The sequence below is a fragment of the Biomphalaria glabrata genome, chromosome 1 (assembly GCF_947242115.1).
Source record: "Biomphalaria glabrata chromosome 1, xgBioGlab47.1, whole genome shotgun sequence".
In the NCBI taxonomy this organism is placed as follows: domain Eukaryota; kingdom Metazoa; phylum Mollusca; class Gastropoda; family Planorbidae; genus Biomphalaria; species Biomphalaria glabrata.
The window spans coordinates 65,224,274-65,245,193 of NC_074711.1; the positions used below are offsets into that span (position 1 = coordinate 65,224,274).

A 20,920-nucleotide genomic window follows, 5' to 3' on the forward strand; every position below is an offset into this window, starting at 1 on the left:
TTTTTAAAGGCATTTACAACAAAAACGAAGGAAACTACCTGACTTTAAACTTGTGGCTCACGTCACTCTCTGGTAGTGAGGTACTGATGGCTCACGTCACTCTCTGGTAGTGAGGTACTTATGACTAGAGAAGATTGTTTAGTTATATTGTTTTGTTTCCATTTAGATCAGCAAATTGTAAAGGGGCTAATTCAGGGTATACCACCTCTTCAGTCAAGTACAATTTCTTTCCTTTGTTTGAGATATCAAACAAAATATTTAATTACCAATAATTAATGAACTAATTGTTGTTGTTTTTTTTAATTTATCCTTGTTTTGTCAGGTAAAAGAAATAATTGTGCTAAATTTCAGCTTGATGCGACATTGGGTGTGGGAGAAATAACGTGTACAAACTTTTTACTTTGATATAAGCTTTGTAATAATAAAAAAAAACAACTTATATTTCTTTCTGGGAAAACTCTAGCTTCTTTAGACAGCCCTGTTACTTATATATGTCAGTTAAAATGGTGTTGTTGAGTCCTATTTAATAGTAATAATAATAATTGTAACAATTACTACTACTACTACTACTACTACTACTACTACTACTACTGTCACTACTACTACTACTACTACTACTACTACTACTGCCACTACTACTACTACTACTACTACTACTACTACTACTACTACTACTACTACTACTACTACTACTACTACTACTACTACTGCCACTACTACTACTACTACTACTACTACTACTGCCACTACTACTACTACTACTACTACTGCCACTACTACTACTACTACTATTTCTACTACTACTGCCACTACTACTACTACTGCCACTACTACTACTACTACTACTACTGCCACTACTACTACTACTACTACTACTACTACTACTGCCACTACTACTACTACTACTACTACTACTACTGCCACTACTACTACTACTACTACTACTACTACTGCCACTACTACTACTACTACTACTACTACTACTACTACTACTACTACTGCCACTACTACTACTACTACTACTACTACTACTGCCACTACTACTACTACTACTACTACTACTACTACTGCCACTACTACTACTACTACTACTACTGCCACTACTACTACTACTACTATTTCTACTACTACTGCCACTACTACTACTACTGCCACTACTACTACTACTACTACTACTGCCACTACTACTACTACTACTACTACTACTACTACGGCCTTGTCTTCGAGTACGACTATGAATGAAGAGTTCAGCAGTGCACGTGACTACACAGACGTCGCTGTAACTTTCATCTTTTGTTACATCTGTTGCAAACAAAGGCGTTGCTGATGATCTCGCTATGTTCTCTTTTTGATATCCGCTCCTGTCTACTAACTAAATAAAAGGGCACTCACTGTTTCACTCATAACAGAGAGTACACGTCATATCAAGGTCTCTGACACAGGCAGTATGACATTAACTTCAATTATCTTGTATCAGGTCAGGTCTCAGGGTGTGTACTGCGCAGCACTTCATTTCTGAAGTGGCTTAAAGGTCAGAATGCAGGAAAATGCTTGGCAGTGCGTATCTGCGAGGCATAGGTCCACTCAAGTTGTATTGATGAGTCTCCCAACGAAAATTAAAGCCCCTATATTGATGAGTCTCCCAACGAAAATTAAAGCCCCAATATTGATGAGTCTCCCAACGAAAATTAAAGCCCCAATATTGATGAGTCTCCCAACGAAAATTAAAGCCCCAATATTGATGAGTCTCCCAACGAAAATTAAAGCCCCAATATTGATGAGTCTCCCAACGAAAATTAAAGCCCCAATATTGATGAGTCTCCCAACGAAAATTAAAGCCCCAATATTGATGAGTCTCCCAACGAAAATTAAAGCCCCAATATTGATGAGTCTCCCAACGAAAATTAAAGCCCCAATATTGATGAGTCTCCCAACGAAAATTAAAGCCCCAATATTAAATGAGTCTCCCAACGAAAATTAAAGCCCCAATATTAAATGAGTCTCCCAACGAAAATTAAAGCCCCAATATTGATGAGTCTCCCAACGAAAATTAAAGCCCCAATATTGATGAGTCTCCCAACGAAAATTAAAGCCCCAATATTAAATGAGTCTCCCAACGAAAATTAAAGCCCCAATATTGATGAGTCTCCCAACGACAATTAAAGCCCCAATATTGATGAGTCTCCCAACGAAAATTAAAGCCCCAATATTGATGAGTCTCCCAACGAAAATTAAAGCCCCAATATTAAATGAGTCTCCCAACGAAAATTAAAGCCCCAATATTAAATGAGTCTCCCAACGAAAATTAAAGCCCCAATATTGATGAGTCTCCCAACGAAAATTAAAGCCCCAATATTGATGAGTCTCCCAACGAAAATTAAAGCCCCAATATTGATGAGTCTCCCAACGAAAATTAAAGCCCCTATATTGATGAGTCTCCCAACGAAAATTAAAGCCCCAATATTGATGAGTCTCCCAACGAAAATTAAAGACCCAATATTGATGAGTCTCCCAACGAAAATTAAAGCCCCAATATTGATGAGTCTCCCAACGAAAATTAAAGCCCCAATATTTCAATGTCCTGACCTGCTAGTACTATGATATAATGGATTTGGTTAAAATTATTTGTCCAAATTTATTATGGCTCAGTCTCCAAACGCAGTGGAACTGACCAGATCAATTTCTGGTGTAGGTTTTTTTTCTTTTTGAGTCGAGATGGACTGAACTGGCAAATCTTGGAGAGGCAAACTTCTCAGTCATTGCATGAGAATGCACGGTTGTAGTTTTTGTCCATAGCCACATTTATTTATAGATTGTTGGCATTGTCTAGTGTTTTTTTTTTTTGTCATGGTGAGTTTTATATTTCTCTCTGGTCACATCACAGTGTCACATCGCAGTGTCACATCACGTTGTCACATCGCAGTGTCAAATGGCGGTGTCACATCGCAGTGTCACATCACGTTGTCACATCGCAGTGTCACATCACGTTGTCACATCGCAGTGTCACATCACGTTGTCACATCGCAGTGTCACATCACGTTGTCACATCACAGTGTCATATCACGTTGTCACATCGCAGTGTCAAATGGCGGTGTCATATTACATTGTCTTTAAATACTGATTGCAGTTTACAAATCAACATTCTTTAAATATTGTATTCTTACTTGGCCGTCTCACTTGACTTGACTTTCTTGCTCTCTTGACTTTCACTTATGACTTTCATCTTCAGACACCTGACAGCACCTTTATACGCAGCGCACACACACACACAAGATCGCCCTGGGTGTGCCTGTTTACCGGCACCGCCTGACACATGGTGACGTCGTCTTAAGCAGCCACTTCACAACGCCTCAAGTCAAACACGTTTGGTAGTGGCTCTGTGGACCGAGCATCTTGGACCGTGCATAAATTGAACACATTGATGCAGTAGAGAAAATAGACTGACTCAAGCAACCAAATAGTAAAGTTTCTGACGCCTCTAGTTAACATCAACCTCAGGACGTTTAAAACAATAATGTAGGACAATAATGTAGGACAATACGCCACCATAGCCACCATAACCACCACCATCCTTTTAGTCCCTGGGTAAAATGTAAATCACCCGTTGAAGACAGGAAGCTAATTAAATAGTTACACATTTTTGGGGGGATAGTGTGCGTTTCGTTAGAGAGATTGTAGATAAAAGATAGTATCTGTAAAATAAAAGGGGATAAGCTTTAATCAATTAGTCAGATTACACTAAATGACACAGATACAAAACGATTATACGCTGTTAGAAATGAAGACCAATTTTAAGCTTTTAAGAAGAATCAATGTTTGTTCATTTTTTATAATAAAAGTTACCGAAAATGTGATGCTATTGTATTGTAAACATGACTTTGTTTCGCAGTTAATAATTAAATATGCAATGCAACAAGATGTGATTAAAGAAAGATAGATTCGACTTTATTGAAATTTAAAAAAAAGTTTTTTATGTACATTTTATGATGGTTCGTTATCTACGGAGACCTAATTATAATTGGGTAAGTGACACTACTATACGGTAGTAGACGCCACAGAATTAAGAAGAACATTGCTTTATAGTGGATTTCCTAATCATTGGGACCGGACCTATTACCGATTAGCGAATATTTCGGATTCAGCGAAATGATTACAATACGTCAACTGGTACATGATATTTTATTCCATCTCTCTGAAACCAATTCTGTGTATGAATTGTGTGACCAGAAAGTGAAATGTTTCATATCCACTTGTATAGGCACTGTACTGGTCGAAAAAAAAAAAAAGTAGTTTAGAGCCACATAAAACATTGTTCTGTTGTATTCATTACAATGTCTATCTATGAAACATGTACTGTCATTTTCAGTACATAATAAGCTGCTTCACTGTTCTTTTTTAGTTTTTTTTCTCTATTCCTAAACATATCCTAAATATCGGTTTCGGATTAAGCGGACTTTCGGATTTACGAATTATCAGGACTACTCTGTGTTAAGATATAGTCACAAACTGCACTATGCCTTATGCATTGATAGATAAGAGATTTGTTTGCATAAGTTAACCAGGACAGGCATAGTGGTTGGCAACTAAAAGCCTATTTACTTTAGATTTACATAAAATTAACTTACTTTTCAAACTTATTTCTAACTATTTTATTTTAAATATGCAACATGTTAAAATAGTATAAATTAGTTATTGATCTATGTATTAGATATATTCCATTGACCTTCGCACTTATTGATCTAGAGTCTAGAACTAGTGAAGCCCTTTACATTTTGTATATCTCAAAACATTCTTGGACTTAACGCTGTCCAACAAGTCTACAGAAGACGGGAAGTGTAGGCCTCCGTCTAATTATTTACTCAACTCCTAATTGAATACAAATGAGCATTGTAGTCAAGTGCAGTAATACCTCTTGAAGCCGAGTTTTACAAAAAATATATTTTGTTTTTAAGTCATTGGAAACAATTTCATTGATAAAAAAAATAATTTCTAGATAATTAAATAATCCTGAAAAATGTGTATCGGTCAACCCTTCAATGAGCGGTCAATAAGTGTATCGGTCAACCCTTCAATGAGCGGTCAATAAGTTCGTTTTTCTTTCCCCCCATGAAAAGAGTCCAAGCTAATAGTTAGAAATAAAACAAAACACTAGATTTGACGTTTCATTGAAACATTTACATATTATACATGAAGTAGTCAGGAGACACAAAGTACTGTATAGTGGTAACCGGATAGCTCAGTGTCTATTCGGTTAGTATTGAAAATTATTTTCTGAATTTGTATAAAAGTATGGCTTTTAAAGGCTAAAAATACTATGTACTTAATGTAGTCAATATTTAATGTAACTTAATACACGCACACATGCACGCACAACCCTCGACATGGTCATGTTCCATTCGTTTAATGTTTACCAAGGTGAGTGCTCAATGTCAGAGTGACCTGGAGAGAGTGCCCACCTTTCTGTGATCTCCACTTGTCTGTCCCCTGACTTCTTGTCCACTTCATGTCTCTGTCACTGTCCAAGCCACACTGCAACTGGGTAAGTCACGTGATAGGAGCATCTGTAGGAGTCACGTGATAGTGGTATCTGTAGGAACCAAATCAATGTTGTCAATTTGTTTTGGGAAGTTTCTGTAAGTTCAAAAAAGTCAAGATGTGCCTTTGCTTTAGACAAATAATTAAACACCGAAATTAGATCTAGATGGCTTATATTCATGTTATGTCTGGTTTTTCCAGATAGTTATGTATTGATTACTTAGCTTTATGTTCAGAAGCACTTTATTATTTGTTAGTTTTACAAGACGGTTAGTTTTGAATTACCTAACAATGAGGTTTCTTTAATTGTAGAAGTATTAGTTCAGTATAAAGACTGTTTGCAAAATTAATTTTATTTTAAAATAATTATTTTTTTTCTTACTAATGAAATCAATTGTATGAAATAACACTTTTTTTTCTGTTTAGTATTCAAGTGTATCTTTCGAGAGATACTAAACTCTACTGGCAGGGACATCTATATACAAAAAATAGCACTCTATTAATTGAAATACTTAATTTGATAAAAAGTCTGCAAGTTCAGATCTGAAGATATTAGTTCAACTATAATGAAAGCATTTATTATTTAATTTAGACAATTCATTTTAAAAAGCCTTGAAAAATAGCTAGTTCTGGAGACCATTAGTTATGTATTAAAATAATTCTGAATAAGTCCATCTTTGTTGACTCTCTACTGCAATATACTACAGCTCAATGTGTTTTGTTTTTTCTTTATTCGATGGTATTTAGTTTGATCGAGACCGAACGTTTATAATAGGCCTGTCTTTATCGTGTGTGCCATGTTACACTTTTACTATTTGCCCCATCGATGTTGTAATTTTTATTCTGTTCAACTTAATTTTGGTGTTGTATTTTATGAATACTGTGCATGAAATGTTGTTCACTAAATTACAATGACTTTTGCATCAACGCTTTATCAAATTTAGTCATGATATCTTTATGTCCTTGCTAAAAAGATTGAAGATTTCCATTGTTTAAATTTTCCCTTTGGCAAATACATTTTTAAAAATTGGTATAACAGAAAGACAGGCCAGATACAAATATATTGGATAAATCTCGCTGATAGGAAGTCGAATCTCAATCTCTTTAAAATCTTGTTTAAAACGGTTTGATATTGACTTATACATCTATTTATCTCGTATAAAGTATTCTACTAAGTACTATTTTCAATATCACTAAAAAAAATTGTATACCAAAGCGTAAGTATCTATTGTGTTGCATGAACATGTAGTAGTGTCTGTCTAACTAGCTACAATTGTAACTAACAATCAAATACATAGCCATGTAAAAAAAAAAAGAGGAAAGCTATTGATATTAGTATTGCTAGAAAGAATTACTTCCTAAAACTACCCGTTGAAGTATATAGATATACAAAACCATAATTGAGAACCATTTGAACTGGAAGTTCTCTTTAATTCTACCTCAGATAGTGAATGGAAGCAAACATCGTGGCACCTTCATATGTGTACGCTCTCACTACTAGCAAACCTTCTCAAGAAATAACAATACACATTGTATCTATCGACGTCTGTCTATCGTATCTTATATAATACAGACGTTACTTCAAAAAAGAAGATGATTACGCCCTACGCGTCATGCATTTAGTCATGCATATTAACCAATGACTTAAATTCTGCCAAGTCACTGGTTTTCCTAGTAATCTCAGTTTGCTCTCTATTGTGTTCATGAGGGGAGGGGACATTTAGGAGAAAACTTCCAGGATATCTATGAGCTTTTAAGCAAGCTCAGCTCCAGTTAAGCCTCGAGTTAGAAATTAAAGCATTAAAAGAGTACTCGTCCCGTTTAGAACTCTGGACAGCTCAAAAAATTTACCAGGCCAGTCAGCCAAATCTCTCGGTTATAGAATTATGATAACATTAGTTACTCCATGTATAATCCCATCAACCTCAGGCGTCCTCAGGTCTGGTTTAAACATTGTTTTAAAAAACTTTTTTTTTCAAAGTACCCTTTTTTTCTTTTTCTTTTTGTTTAATTCTCTGAATCCGAGACTATTAACATCGCCCACAAACAAAACATTAATTATATATATTATAATAATAAAAACTGCCTGATAATACTGTATTAACAGATTTAAACAAATAAGGCTTATTGATTGTACAATACAGACATTTATTCTTTACTACATGTCGATCCTATTTGACTCAATGTGAAATAATGCAACTATGTAAGAAAACAATATCACAATCCAAATATTAAAAAAATATATATAAAAAAGAAGCTTATCTATGTGAACACTCTGCATCTACAGCTATATATCGCAATAATATAGAAGTTATTTCCCTTATTTAATATAAAGCAAAATAATTTATAACCAATAGCTAATTGGTTAAGTTTTTACTTGAATCATGTTTTGTTAGGTACAATAAATAATTTTCTTCAAATTTCAACTTGATCCGATAATGGGTGTGGGAAAAATAATGTGGTCTATTATCTAAAGGGACGAAACCCTACATATTTAGCCGTATTTGTGAAAACTGAAGTATTAATTTCCATTGTTGATATCAAACAAAATTATTAATGTCTAGTAATAAATCGACTAATTAGTTACATTTTTATTTATTGATTCATACTTTTTCTAAGCCAATGAATAACTGAGCAAAGTTTCAACTTCATTCGAGAATGAGTGTGGGAGTAATAAAGTGTACACACACTTTGTATCAGACAGAGACAGTGAATTGGTATAAGCTTTGTACAAATAGTCAATGAGTCAATGTGTATTATAACTAGATCTATCTACATTTAGTTTTGTGGACAAATCATTTACATCATTGATGAATATGTCGCCCACTTCAGACAAGTTTGGAGACGAGACGTTGTCGAATTCTCAATTAATAACGTAAAATATTTTTTAATCAATATTAGCGCGTTAATGGTTGCCCATACTGTGTACAGTACATAAATGGTTGCTCATACTGTGTACAGTACATAAATGGTTGCTCATACTGTGTATAGTACATAAATGGTTGCTCATACTGTGTACAGTACATAAATGGTTGCTCATACTGTGTACAGTACATAAATGGTTGCTCATACTGTGTATAGTACATAAATGGTTGCTCATACTGTGTACAGTACATAAATGGTTGCTCATACTGTGTACAGTACATAAATGGTTGCTCATACTGTGTACAGTACATAAATGGTTGCTCATACTGTGTACAGTACATAAATGGTTGCTCATACTGTGTACAGTACATAAATGGTTGCTCATACTGTGTACAGTACATAAATGGTTGCCCATACTGTGTACAGTACATAAATGGTTGCTCATACTGTGTACAGTACATAAATGGTTGCTCATACCGTGTACAGTACATAAATGGTTGCTCATACTGTGTACAGTACATAAATGGTTGCTCATACTGTGTACAGTACATAAATGGTTGCTCATACTGTGTACAGTACATAAATGGTTGCTCATACTGTGTACAGTACATAAATGGTTGCTCATATTGTGTACAGTACATAAATGGTTGCTCATACTGTGTACAGTACATAAATGGTTGCCCATACTGTGTACAGTACATAAATGGTTGCTCATACTGTGTACAGTACATAAATGGTTGCTCATACTGTGTACAGTACATAAATGGTTGCCCATACTGTGTACAGTACATAAATGGTTGCTCATACTGTGTACAGTACATAAATGGTTGCTCATACTGTGTACAGTACATAAATGGTTGCCCATACTGTGTACAGTACATAAATGGTTGCTCATACTGTGTACAGTACATAAATGGTTGCTCATACTGTGTACAGTACATAAATGGTTGCTCATACTGTGTACAGTACATAAATGGTTGCTCATACTGTGTATTGTACATAAATGGTTGCTCATACTGTGTACAGTACATAAATGGTTGCTCATACTGTGTATTGTACATAAATGGTTGCCCATACTGTGTATTGTACATAAATGGTTGCCCATACTGTATATTGTACATAAATGGTTGCTCATACTGTGTACAGTACATAAATGGTTGCTCATACTGTGTACAGTACATAAATGGTTGCTCATACTGTGTACAGTACATAAATGGTTGCTCGTACTGTGTATTGTACATAAATGGTTGCTCATACTGTGTATTGTATATAAATGGTTGCTCATACTGTGTATTGTACATAAATGGTTGCTCATACTGTGTATTGTATATAAATAGTTGCTCATACTGTGTACATTTTGTGTACTTTCAGATCATTAACGCTTTCAACCCCCCACCCCCAGCCTACGAGGGTTTCAGGAGAGAATCAGGAGCAACATCAGGAAGTGATGAAGCCTTAAAGGTCATGACATCAGGTCTTAACACACACAGGTCAGTAAGCACCCTATATTATGATTAACATTATAGTAGTGTGTACTATATAAATGAAGGGGAAATGACTGGAGATGTGTGCTTCAAGTCATAAAAAACAATGTGCCTGGTATAACGATAAGATTTATATCATATACTTTGTTCTATACGTAATGGTATGACATTGTATCCGAGATGTTACATGTAATAAAAATAGTTTTACAAACATTATATAAGGGGAAAAATAGTGCTTATTTCCAGACCTATCTCACAAATCTTGTAAGATTTATTTCCCTTTTTCTATATCAAACAAAATGAATTAATTACCACAAATTAATTATTTTTGTTATTGATTCTTGTTTTGTTAGAGACAGTTTCAACTTGATTCCAGAATGTGGGTAGTGGGAGAAATATCGTGTATGGAGTGAGGTGATAGAAGCTTTGTAATGACAAAGAACAACTAAGAAAATCCTAGCTCGCAGATTAAGCGACTATGGAAGTTAACAAGAATAACCATATCAGCCAAAAAGTTTGGTGCTAAGTGATCTCGCAAACATCTTGGTGTTCCTGGCAGTCCTAAAACGATTCTTTTTACCTGCTGCAGATCTGAAATACCTTTGGAAAATTTCTCAGTACACCTTCTTAGAGAGTTACAATGTATTTTGTTTTATAACAATTATTATCCTCATTATTATTACTTTGAAAACATCGTTATCAAATTTCTCTTCAAGTTTTGCTTATTCTGAAATAGTTGGCTATTGGTCATTTGTTTAGAAGTTTTAGACACACGTGATATGTAAGATTGGTCACTAGTGCGGTGTCATGCAAAATAGGAGGCCAATAATATTCTGTTTCAATTAATTCGCTGTACTAGATACTCACTATTTCCTTGCACAATTATAATGTTTTAAATTTTTTGGGTGTCAGATTGTTTGTTTTCAGTGACATGGACAATTCCTTTTTTAACAATGTCCATTATATTTAAAATGTCATTGTCATTCGAGCTATTGGCTGTGTTGACAGAGTATAATCAATAGTTAATACACAGGTTTTAAAAGGATGAATGGAATTATTTTTTTTACTTTTTGGTAAACTATTTCTTTTTTTTTCTCTCTCTCTCATTCTTTCTATTGTACTCTCTCTCTCTCTCATTCTTTCTATTGTACTCTCTCTCTCTCTCTCTCTCAAACACACTCAAATTAAAACTATTTCATTCAGATTTAGTATCCGAGTCCTTCCCAACGCTATGTCAACTTCCCCTGTACGATGAGATCTAGTTCTGGGACCAACGGTCGAGTTCCTTTTACGGCGAGTCGATATATCAATGTAGTCTTGGGTCATGTGATCCACAGTTCAGAGAGTACACGCAGACGATCAATACTTCCTGGTTTCATGGACGTAGTCTATCTCCCGAGTACAAGAATGACCTTTTGAAGGACAATGTCCATTATAATAATATCTGAATTAGAAACATGTTTCTAATAGGCCTAAAAACAATTATGATAACAATCCATCTCGAAGACATATTTGAAGGCCTGAACTTGCTTAAGAAGTCTTTTGTTACTTGTTAAGAAGTCAGCACTGCTGCTGATCTGCCACATTATCATCAAATTCCACAGTGGACTATAGTACATTTTCTTTCACTTTAACGAATCTTGATCCTAGCAGTGCCCGAGAATGATTTTAGATGCTGTTTTTAATAACAATAATATCTTTATAATCCTAGATGAAATTTATTTTACAATATACCATTACACATTTCATATATCATAATAATAACTTGTGAGAGCTCAGCATCTCAAACACTTTCAGTAAATCTTAAGAAATATTTTGACAAAAAATTACAGAAAAAGTGTTTTATTTCTGTTTGAAACACATCTTCTATTTGGCCCTGGATATTTATTAGTTGAACGCTGTAAATCTTAATTGATGACTTGAAAAAAAAACTCAATAAGATTTTTTTACTATTCATCTTTTTCTTGATGTTTAAGTTCAATAAATGTAATGTACAAGTAATGTAATGTACAAGAAATGTACAATGCATTACGATTTATTGTATAAGTCCATCCGTTGATCAAATGTAATATTTTGGTGAATTTACTGGCTTTGTTTTATGTCTTGTGTGATCAAACAATAATTTTGATTAAAGCAGCAATATTTTTTTCCAGGGGCGGCGACACCATGCGTACAACCACAGGAAGTAGCGATGACGAGTCCAAGCAGCAGGGCAGGAAACGTCGCAAACGTCATCGGAGAAACTCTCAAAAGTCCAACACCACGGCCTCCGAGAGTACAGCAACCACCAACATCACCAACTTGTCCGGCGCTCAGACCATGGAGGACACCAAGTAAGTGGTGCTACATTTGTCCGGCAGATGACCATTCCAACTTACTTCGCTTTAGCTGATTGGTACGTTTCAATTTAGAGAGGCATTGGTTCACTTGTGGTACTTTTGAAGAACATCAGGCTGATCGAGAATTGGCATTTTAAAGTATTGGTCTATTGGTTTAGTGTTTAATGAGCATTAATGATTAATGTGAGTTCTTAGGTTTCGAGTAAAAGAACTTGAGAGGTGACAGTTGACAGACCCATAAGACGCGTAGTTGAGTGGCCTAAATCAGGAAGTTTGAGTTTAAATCCCTGTGTAGAATAGGAGTTTAAGATTTAACTCGAGCTGAGTTTTATGTTTGATGAGTGCCCAAAGACGTATTGAAACCTTTTCACAGCGCCTTAGACCTGAGCGCTCTGAATATGCTATAGATACATGGAAGACCTCTTATACAAAAGCAATAATAGTAATTATTATATTGTTTATAGTTCTTTTTGTTTTTGTTTTTAGTTAAATTCTGTCTAGTTATAATATGATATGAAAGATTGGCTACTTTCACTTGAGTATTTTACTTCTCAGTAGACTTAGATATCCCGTTATATGGCTGGATTCTATTGTTTCACTTGAGTTATAATTCAACATTTTAAAATATTTACTTAAAACTCTACCACCCACACTGCACAAAGTCCAATCTAACCAGCAGGCATTAGTTTTGTTTTTTTTTGTTGATGTTGTTTTTTTTTACCGTTCGGTCGTTTAACAATTGTATTTATCCTTAAGAGATCTCCACTAACACTCAGCGGTCAGCTATGTCTTTTTAGTGGACGAGCTTCTATTAGTGAGAAAAAAAAAACTTCCTTGGACTATTTTTTGTCTTAGTCTGCACTCTTTGTCCAGTCTCCATCTATTTTGAGAGGAGATAGCCAGTGGTCAGCAACTGAATTTAGCTTTCTCTGTGAGCATTTTAGGTTTGCCCTCCTCTGTCCGGTCAACACAAGGGCGTTTGTCAACGTTTTTCTGGACAGTCTCTGGGATTACATTGGGCATTAGATGGGATTGGAATCATTTTAATGGAAGCCAGTATCGAAAGATTGAGGTCAGTATGGCCGACCAAGACAACATCAGTGAGGTTACAAGGTCAATCTGTTTAAACAAGCGGACTAGGGTTAAATTTGAGTTTGGGTCGAAAAAATCAATACATTTGCCTCTCAATTGTCAGCTTTAGCCAATGTCCAGTGCTGGGCTAATTGTTTGACCAGCTTTGAGTCTGTGGACTACTTGTGTGACTGGTTTAACTTATGTTGTAATATTTGGTTTCCCACTTGCCAGTGTTGGAGAAAGTGTCATAGCTTTCAATAAGTTTCACTTTTAGATTCATGACATTCAGTTTAAGTGTATACATAAGAGATTTATATCACGCACCAAAGACATTGAACAATACATAATAATTTAGTTTTTTGTTTATTCAAAGTATTTTTAATGAATTCTTATAGAATTCAAAGCTATGTTCTTCTAGTATTTAAGAACAACTTTTTGGGTATTTTGAAAACTTTTCTCTAGAATTGAACAGGCTCTTAAAGTATTTTTATAACAAACACTTTCTGGTTATTTAGAATAATGTCTCCAAGTATTGTTAACATATTCCTCTAAGTATCTTGAAATAATGAGAACTCCAACACAATCATTAAGAGATGACAGCTATGGCCACTAGATTACTTTGTTCTGGACAAATTATATATATATATACATTGCTACATTATTTATTAAAAGAAACAGGAGGTTATCCATTATCAGACAGACAATACTAACATTATAAATATCAGCGAATTAATTAATTTTAATTAACCAACATCTTTAAATCCTCAGGAGCGAGAAATCCAAACCTTATGATAAACTCGATTGTTGAACTGCACATTTCATTCAAGATCCTGACATACTATTTCTCTAGTCTTTAAGCTGGAAATCTATTATCCATTATTTTTTATTTATCTATCTATTTATCCTAGACATTAGTCTTTAAGCTGCCTGCATCTTCTTGTTACAGTGCCGTGGCATGGGATGTGTTCCGGACAGTGTCCAAGAGAAATGAAACTTTCTACGAGTCCACCACCAATTGGTTTGAGGTGGCTGCCAAGACAGTCAAGGTCGTCGCCTATGTTATTATCTTCATTGCCGTGCTGATTACTGCAGTGACCAGCAAGGCCAGTCTTCTGCTCATGACCTCAGCCATTGGCAACGCCGACTTGGTATGTATCACTTGAGAATCAGGAATCAGACTTGACAGTCTCAGTAGTAAACCTTTAAAATGACTTTCATATAGCTTTGCGCATTCTTAAAATGTAAGTCTATTTGTACTGATGTTAAAAGTGTCACTGAACATACATTTCACAGTGTCATTATATCACATTATGCTGTATTGGTCAACGTTGTCCTTCAACTCAAATTGACCATTAGTTTTACTTTAAATGTTTTTTTAGCTCCTTTCCAAGCCGCCTTTAACTGGTCAGTTATCTCAATGTTAACATTTGTCAAGGATGTAAAGGGGGAGGGGGAGATATGGGAAAGATTTTAGCAACAAAACTTTAGACTTTATGTTGTAAAAATGCTTTTTATTTATTTGGGCGTCTGTTACTTTTGTGTGTGTGTGTGGCTTTCCGTCAAAACCAAAGATTCAGGTAGAATTTTTTTTTATCCTAAAATTTTCAAAAGCATCATTGCGTCAGACTTAAAATCTGAGTGTGAACAATTTCGTCCAATCGCCTTGGACATATTCAGAGGAATTCTAAGATGTACAGTTTTCTAAAAGAAAAAAATATATATGTAAATTTTATTACATTCCGAATCAAAATATCTAAAAATAAAATATTTGGACAAATTTAAGAGGATGATACAATTGCTTCAAAGGCCGTTGTGATAATATTTTATGTGTTTTGAACTTTGGCATTTACCAGGGCACTGAAAACAGAGACAGATGGGTGTATCTTCTGATAGCTGCTGTAGGATTTCCTTATCTGGTGATATTTATAGAATCTTTAGGCAAAGCTCTGTTCGGCAATCTACCAGGACCATCGTTCTTAAATCTTATATGGGTAAATATATTGACTTTACCTTTTTAACCTTAAGATGAACAGACAATATTTTGCAATCAAACAATTAGTATGTCAATGATGATACAGAAATATTCTAGATGTTTTAAATAAAGAAGTTGAAGTTTATGTAAACGTTTTTAATTTCTTAGTTCTAAGTGTGAAGAGTTGATGCTGAATTTGATGTTTCTGTTTTCAGGTGTTATTTATAGAAACCGTTCACAGCTTTGGTCTGTGTTTGTTCTTGTTCCGCGTATTACCTTGTCTGGACACAGTGCGATGTTTATTGTTAATGAACGCCTTGTGTACAGTTCCAGCCATTCTAAGGTACTGTGAGAAGCTTTAAATAATATTGTAGTCAAATAAAAAGAAAATACATGAACCCTAGACTGTCAATCTTTGTGGTGATTATTTACATAAATCACTTTATTGATCTTGTTTCTGTTGTTGTATTTTTTTTAGACTATTCGCAACTAAAAGGTCAGAGGACACCAAAAGAAAGATAGCCACTATCTTGTTAGACATCCTGGCTCTGCTGATGCAGCTGTCAGCCTATGCTATTGTCCTGGCCTCCATGAAGTCCGAGTGTGTTAAGTCTCCAACAGTACCTGGAGATAAAGGTATAGAAGTATAGAACTTGGTGCCCAAACAGACGTCTCAAAAAACTCTTTTAATTAGTATAGTTTCTTTGAAGGTAGTACCAATTATAGCTGCAATATTGGAAAAATGTTTCCCACTTTGGAAATATTTCTGAGGTAGTGCTTATTCTTATTCCTTATAGAGACGCCAACTGTGTCCACTGGCTCCGCCTGGCAGAATAGCTACAGTCTGTCGGACATGTCTTGGGAAATACCTTTGTCTCTGTTACTGATATCTGTCAAGTGGTGGGAGAACTTCTGTGACGAGGTAAGAACACTAACACTTTTAATGGCAGACTGTCTATATAGACAAGATTCAGTGTCTACAAGTAAATAAATAATCCAGCAGAGAAAGCATGATCGTCAACCAAAGTTTTACATTCACATGGATGCTAATTATTTCTTAGAGCTATCTTTTTAGTACATTCAAGTTATTAAGATCTATTCGTTTATTCATTCAATTATTTCACTAAACTGGAAGCACTAAATGTAACATCCAAATAAATGTTTTATTTTTGACATACCAAAGTACCGGTACTACTTAAATTCTATCCTGACATGTCCAGGACCTGCGTATTGGCTGCCTCTATGTGCCCGTTAAACAGTTCAAAGAGACGCTTCACAGATGTCGTGTCAAGTGTTACATTCTGGCGAGTCTCTGGAAGATTGGGGTCACTTTCGGCTTCGCCTTCCTGCTGGTGCCTCGCCTGGCTATGGTGGACAAGGCCTTCTCTGACCTCCTGTACACTCCAACGGAGATGGTCACTTACAACGGGTCCCACATTGGTCAGCCTACGCCTGATCCGGTACGTCTTTATACAACCTAGTTTAGGTACTGCTACTAATGTATTGAACCTATCCAATGTCTTCTATTGTAATGTGAACATTTCTACAAAACTCACAGTCACACGTGACATCAATAAGTAAAATAATTTACTACTGTTAGAAACAGTGAATAGGATTTAAATAGAGTTTATTTGTGAAAGGTGTAAATTTAGATTGAGTTGTCTTTAATTACAATAGTTCAAATCTTTCAGGTAAACATTTATATTTATTTAGCTTAGCACCATCCTGGATCGCTCCTACTTTCCACTAGATGTATTGCTTTATATAAGTACTTGCTTAATTATCGTGTTTGCTAAATAATATCTCAGAAATTATTTGAACATTCAGAGTATTTATTTTCTGAACACGGGCTCTTTCGTCAAATTATTATGTATAGATTTTTTAAATAATATTTTCAATTTTCAAAAATAACTTTAAGGTGTGTATGTATCTCTACTAAAATGTAAAAAGATTGTTAATGATTTGATTTTCTAGGCATGTTATTTATTAGCAAAGTCTCCATTCTTGCTCAATTTATTTACTTTGTCTTAGAGTTCATATAAGTATTTCATATACTGTGTTATTGTGTTCAGTCCATTCAGTTCCCTATCAACATTACACTGTGTTATTGTGTTCAGTCCATTCAGTTCCCTATCAACATTACACTGTGTTATTGTGTTCAGTCCATTCAGTTCCCTATCAACATTACACTGTGTTATTGTGTTCAGTCCATTCAGTTCCCTATCAACATTACACTGTGTTATTGTGTTCAGTCCATTCAGTTCCCTATCAACATTACACTGTGTTATTGTGTTCAGTCCATTCAGTTCCCTATCAACATTACACTGTGTTATTGTGTTCAGTCCATTCAGTTCCCTATCAACATTACACTGAGTCCTATCGGAGCTGCCACGGACACGGAAGGCGCCAAGATGCCTGAATCTCTGTTCATGGGTATAACTCACCAGAACTGCTCCAAGACCAACATCACCGTGGATGGGGACAAGAACACTACCGTCTGCACCACCACCAAAGTGTACAGGTGGCGCCAGTGGCAGACATACCTGCCCCCTATCGTCCAGATCGTCAGTACGGGTTTGTGTTACTACTTTGCCAGGTTGGCCTGTAAATTGTGCATGCAAAGAATCTCATTCTCTGTGCCGCTGAGTCTGGCCACTCCTGTGTCTGTAGCTGTCATTATCACGGTAGGTTCAAACATTTCCATCCCATTAGACAGTTGTGTATTTGGCTTTCTGTTTGTTTTAAGATTAGGGATGATAGGTTTGCATTGACAGGAACTCTGTCTGATATGGAAGTCAAAATAACTGCATCAAATTGTATAAAATAACATTCAAACAAAATACTCAAGAAGCGATAGTTCAGTATAAATGTAATCACGAACACAAAGAAACATTCGAATTTTACCTTTTCAAAGATATTATTTTAATGATTATATAAAATAAAACTATTTAATATGTACACTCTAATTATCCCTAAGTTGGCTGAATGTATAAAATAAATGTATAAGCTAATATTAACCTATTCCCAGTTTATCATTCGTATTTCCACTTTTTATGTTTATGAAAAGATTTGTTAAAACGAGATTAATTATGTTTATGCAAAGATTTGCTAAAATTAGATTAATTATTTTTGGAGTTAGATAATATTTGAAATGTGTGTTCTGTTTCACATGATACTATTCTTATTTTGCTTTTCTTTAGATGTATACAAGCAAGCAAAAAAAAAATCCTATAAACTTCAATATTAATTATCAAATACATTTGAGATTTATGTTAACAATTCTTAATAAGAAACAAAGGAACTTTTCAATGAAATGTCTACATTTTGTCTCCCCGCTAGATTTGTTATATAGACAGCAGTAAGTTGGAACTCATGACAGGTTTCCTCAAGTGGACATGTACAGAGGGCAGTGGCGAGAAACGTTGGCTTATATGGCACCTGGGCCTAGGATTTGGTCTATGGTGGGCATCGCAGCTGTGGATCACGCGTTATATCTGGACACCTAAGGCTCCACGTTTGGCATTCACAGAAAGGTCAGTTAGAACCAATAGAAATAGACCTGTTAGTGTTTCAAGCTGTTTTTTTTTTAAATAGTATTTATCTTTTTTTTTATCTGATTGGAAATCAGGCGATGATAAGGACTAAGCGACCAGAGCCCTCTATTTGTGTCCTTAACCTGTCTGTTCCTTACCTTTCTGTCCTTAACCTGTCTGTTCCTTACCTTTTTGTCCTTAACCTGTCTGTTCCTTACCTTTCTGTCCTTAACCTGTCTGTTCCTTACCTTCCTGTCCTTAACCTGTCTGTTCCTTACCTTTATGTCCTTAACCTGTCTGTTCCTTACCTTTCTGTCCTTAACCTGTCTGTTCCTTACCTTCCTGTCCTTAACCTGTCTGTTCCTTACCTTTCTGTTCTTAACCTGTCTGTTCCTTACCTTTCTGTCCTTAACCTGTCTGTTTCTTACCTTTCTGTTCTTAACCTGTCTGTTCCTTACCTTTATGTTCTTAACCTGTCTGTTCCTTACCTTTATGTCCTTAACCTGTCTGTTCCTTACCTTTCTGTCCTTAACCTGTCTGTTCCTTACCTTCCTGTCCTTAACCTGTCTGTTCCTTACCTTTCTGTTCTTAACCTGTCTGTTCCTTACCTTTTTGTTCTTAACCTGTCTGTTCCTTACCTTTCTGTCCTTAACCTGTCTGTTTCTTACCTTTCTGTTCTTAACCTGTCTGTTCGTTACCATCCTGTTTGGTCTCAAGATCTCAATGCTTCTGTAAAACGTGGTCTAGTTCCAAAGACTCGGCTATGTTGTCATCACTTACTTGAAGACTGCAATGAAAACTGTGTGTGTGTTGTGTTACTGATCCGTGGAATGTTCTTTGCAATGTCTCAATAACAACTTGATTCTCATAACTTGTCTTTTTCTTAGCTCTTCTGTTGTTTCCAGAAATTAACATAAGCAAAAGAGAAGATCAGCAAATGTCTCATTTTTGAAATGGTGTCATTTCCTCTTGATAATTTATTATTGTATTGATTCTAAACAAAGGTTTATAGAGCTCTAATAACAACATTTTGTTTTGTCTAAACATCAGGTTGTTTCTACTGCCACAGTACTGTGGTGCACTCATTGAGCAATCGTTATTACTTAACAGACGACGCAACGATAGAGAACGGATACTCAAGGTTTGTCAATAGTTGAGTCAATTAACTGTAGTTCTAAGGTTTACAATACCTATCACTTTTCAATGCTAAGAAAAAAACAGAAAAAGAACAATGTCACCAACTATTTTGAAAAAGTTTTAATTCTTTTTAAAATATATAAAAAGGATTTTTATCCTAGAAAATGTAAAAACTTTATTTTGCAATATTTTTTCCCTTAAAAAAATGGATTCTCATATGTTAAACGGCACATACTTGAACAAACTAACATGATTTTCTTTAGAGTTTAGAATACCAAGATTATTTAAACGTATGTTGTAATGAATTTGTAACGAGAGATAATTCTATGTACACGTACAAAGAATAATGTGCTTTTATTATCCGTGCATTTGAAATGTATTCAGAGTGAGTTGTCTTCTAGTACACTAACACTAAAGGGTCATCTCTACAATGTCTCTCTTCCAGGAAATGGTCTACTCAGATGACGTCAGCATGGACAGCACGAGCACGGATGCCACACTCCGCCGCCAGAGGGAGCAAATTGTCCCCAAAATTTACGTATGCGCCACCATGTGGCACGAGACTGAACGAGAAATGACCGAGTTGTTGCAGTCTGTATTTAGGTGAGACTTTCATTGTATTTAGGTGAGACTTTCATTGTATTTAGGTGAGACTTTCATTGTATTTAGGTGAGACTTTCACTGTATTTAGGTGAGACTTTCATTGTATTTAGGTGAGACTTTCATTGTATTTAGGTGAGACTTTCATTGTATTTAGGTGAGACTTTCACTGTATTTAGGTGAGACTTTCATTGTATTTAGGTGAGACTTTCATTGTATTTAGGTGAGACTTTCGTTGTATTTAGGTGAGACTTTCATTGTATTTAGGTGAGACTTTCACTGTATTTAGGTGAGACTTTCATTGTATTTAGGTGAGACTTTCATTGTATTTAGGTGAGACTTTCACTGTATTTAGGTGAGACTTTCATTGTATTTAGGTGA

At 35.2% G+C, this 20,920-nt stretch overlaps 1 protein-coding gene across 2 annotated transcripts in view; it reads left to right on the forward strand.

Moving 5' to 3' along the window:
- Positions 1 to 20,920, forward strand: part of LOC106074221 (chitin synthase chs-2-like) — a 75,892-nt gene that overhangs the window by 27,216 nt on the left and 27,756 nt on the right. For both annotated transcript variants that reach the window (XM_056008386.1, XM_056008393.1), the window contains 12 exons: positions 9,772 to 9,890; positions 12,038 to 12,217; positions 14,244 to 14,445; positions 15,151 to 15,288; positions 15,485 to 15,612; positions 15,748 to 15,905; positions 16,067 to 16,191; positions 16,490 to 16,729; positions 17,612 to 17,953; positions 18,609 to 18,802; positions 19,853 to 19,943; positions 20,385 to 20,542. In XM_056008386.1, coding sequence (XP_055864361.1) covers positions 9,772 to 9,890; positions 12,038 to 12,217; positions 14,244 to 14,445; positions 15,151 to 15,288; positions 15,485 to 15,612; positions 15,748 to 15,905; positions 16,067 to 16,191; positions 16,490 to 16,729; positions 17,612 to 17,953; positions 18,609 to 18,802; positions 19,853 to 19,943; positions 20,385 to 20,542 — 2,075 coding nt within the window. The remainder of the gene's footprint in view (positions 1 to 9,771; positions 9,891 to 12,037; positions 12,218 to 14,243; positions 14,446 to 15,150; positions 15,289 to 15,484; positions 15,613 to 15,747; positions 15,906 to 16,066; positions 16,192 to 16,489; positions 16,730 to 17,611; positions 17,954 to 18,608; positions 18,803 to 19,852; positions 19,944 to 20,384; positions 20,543 to 20,920) is intronic.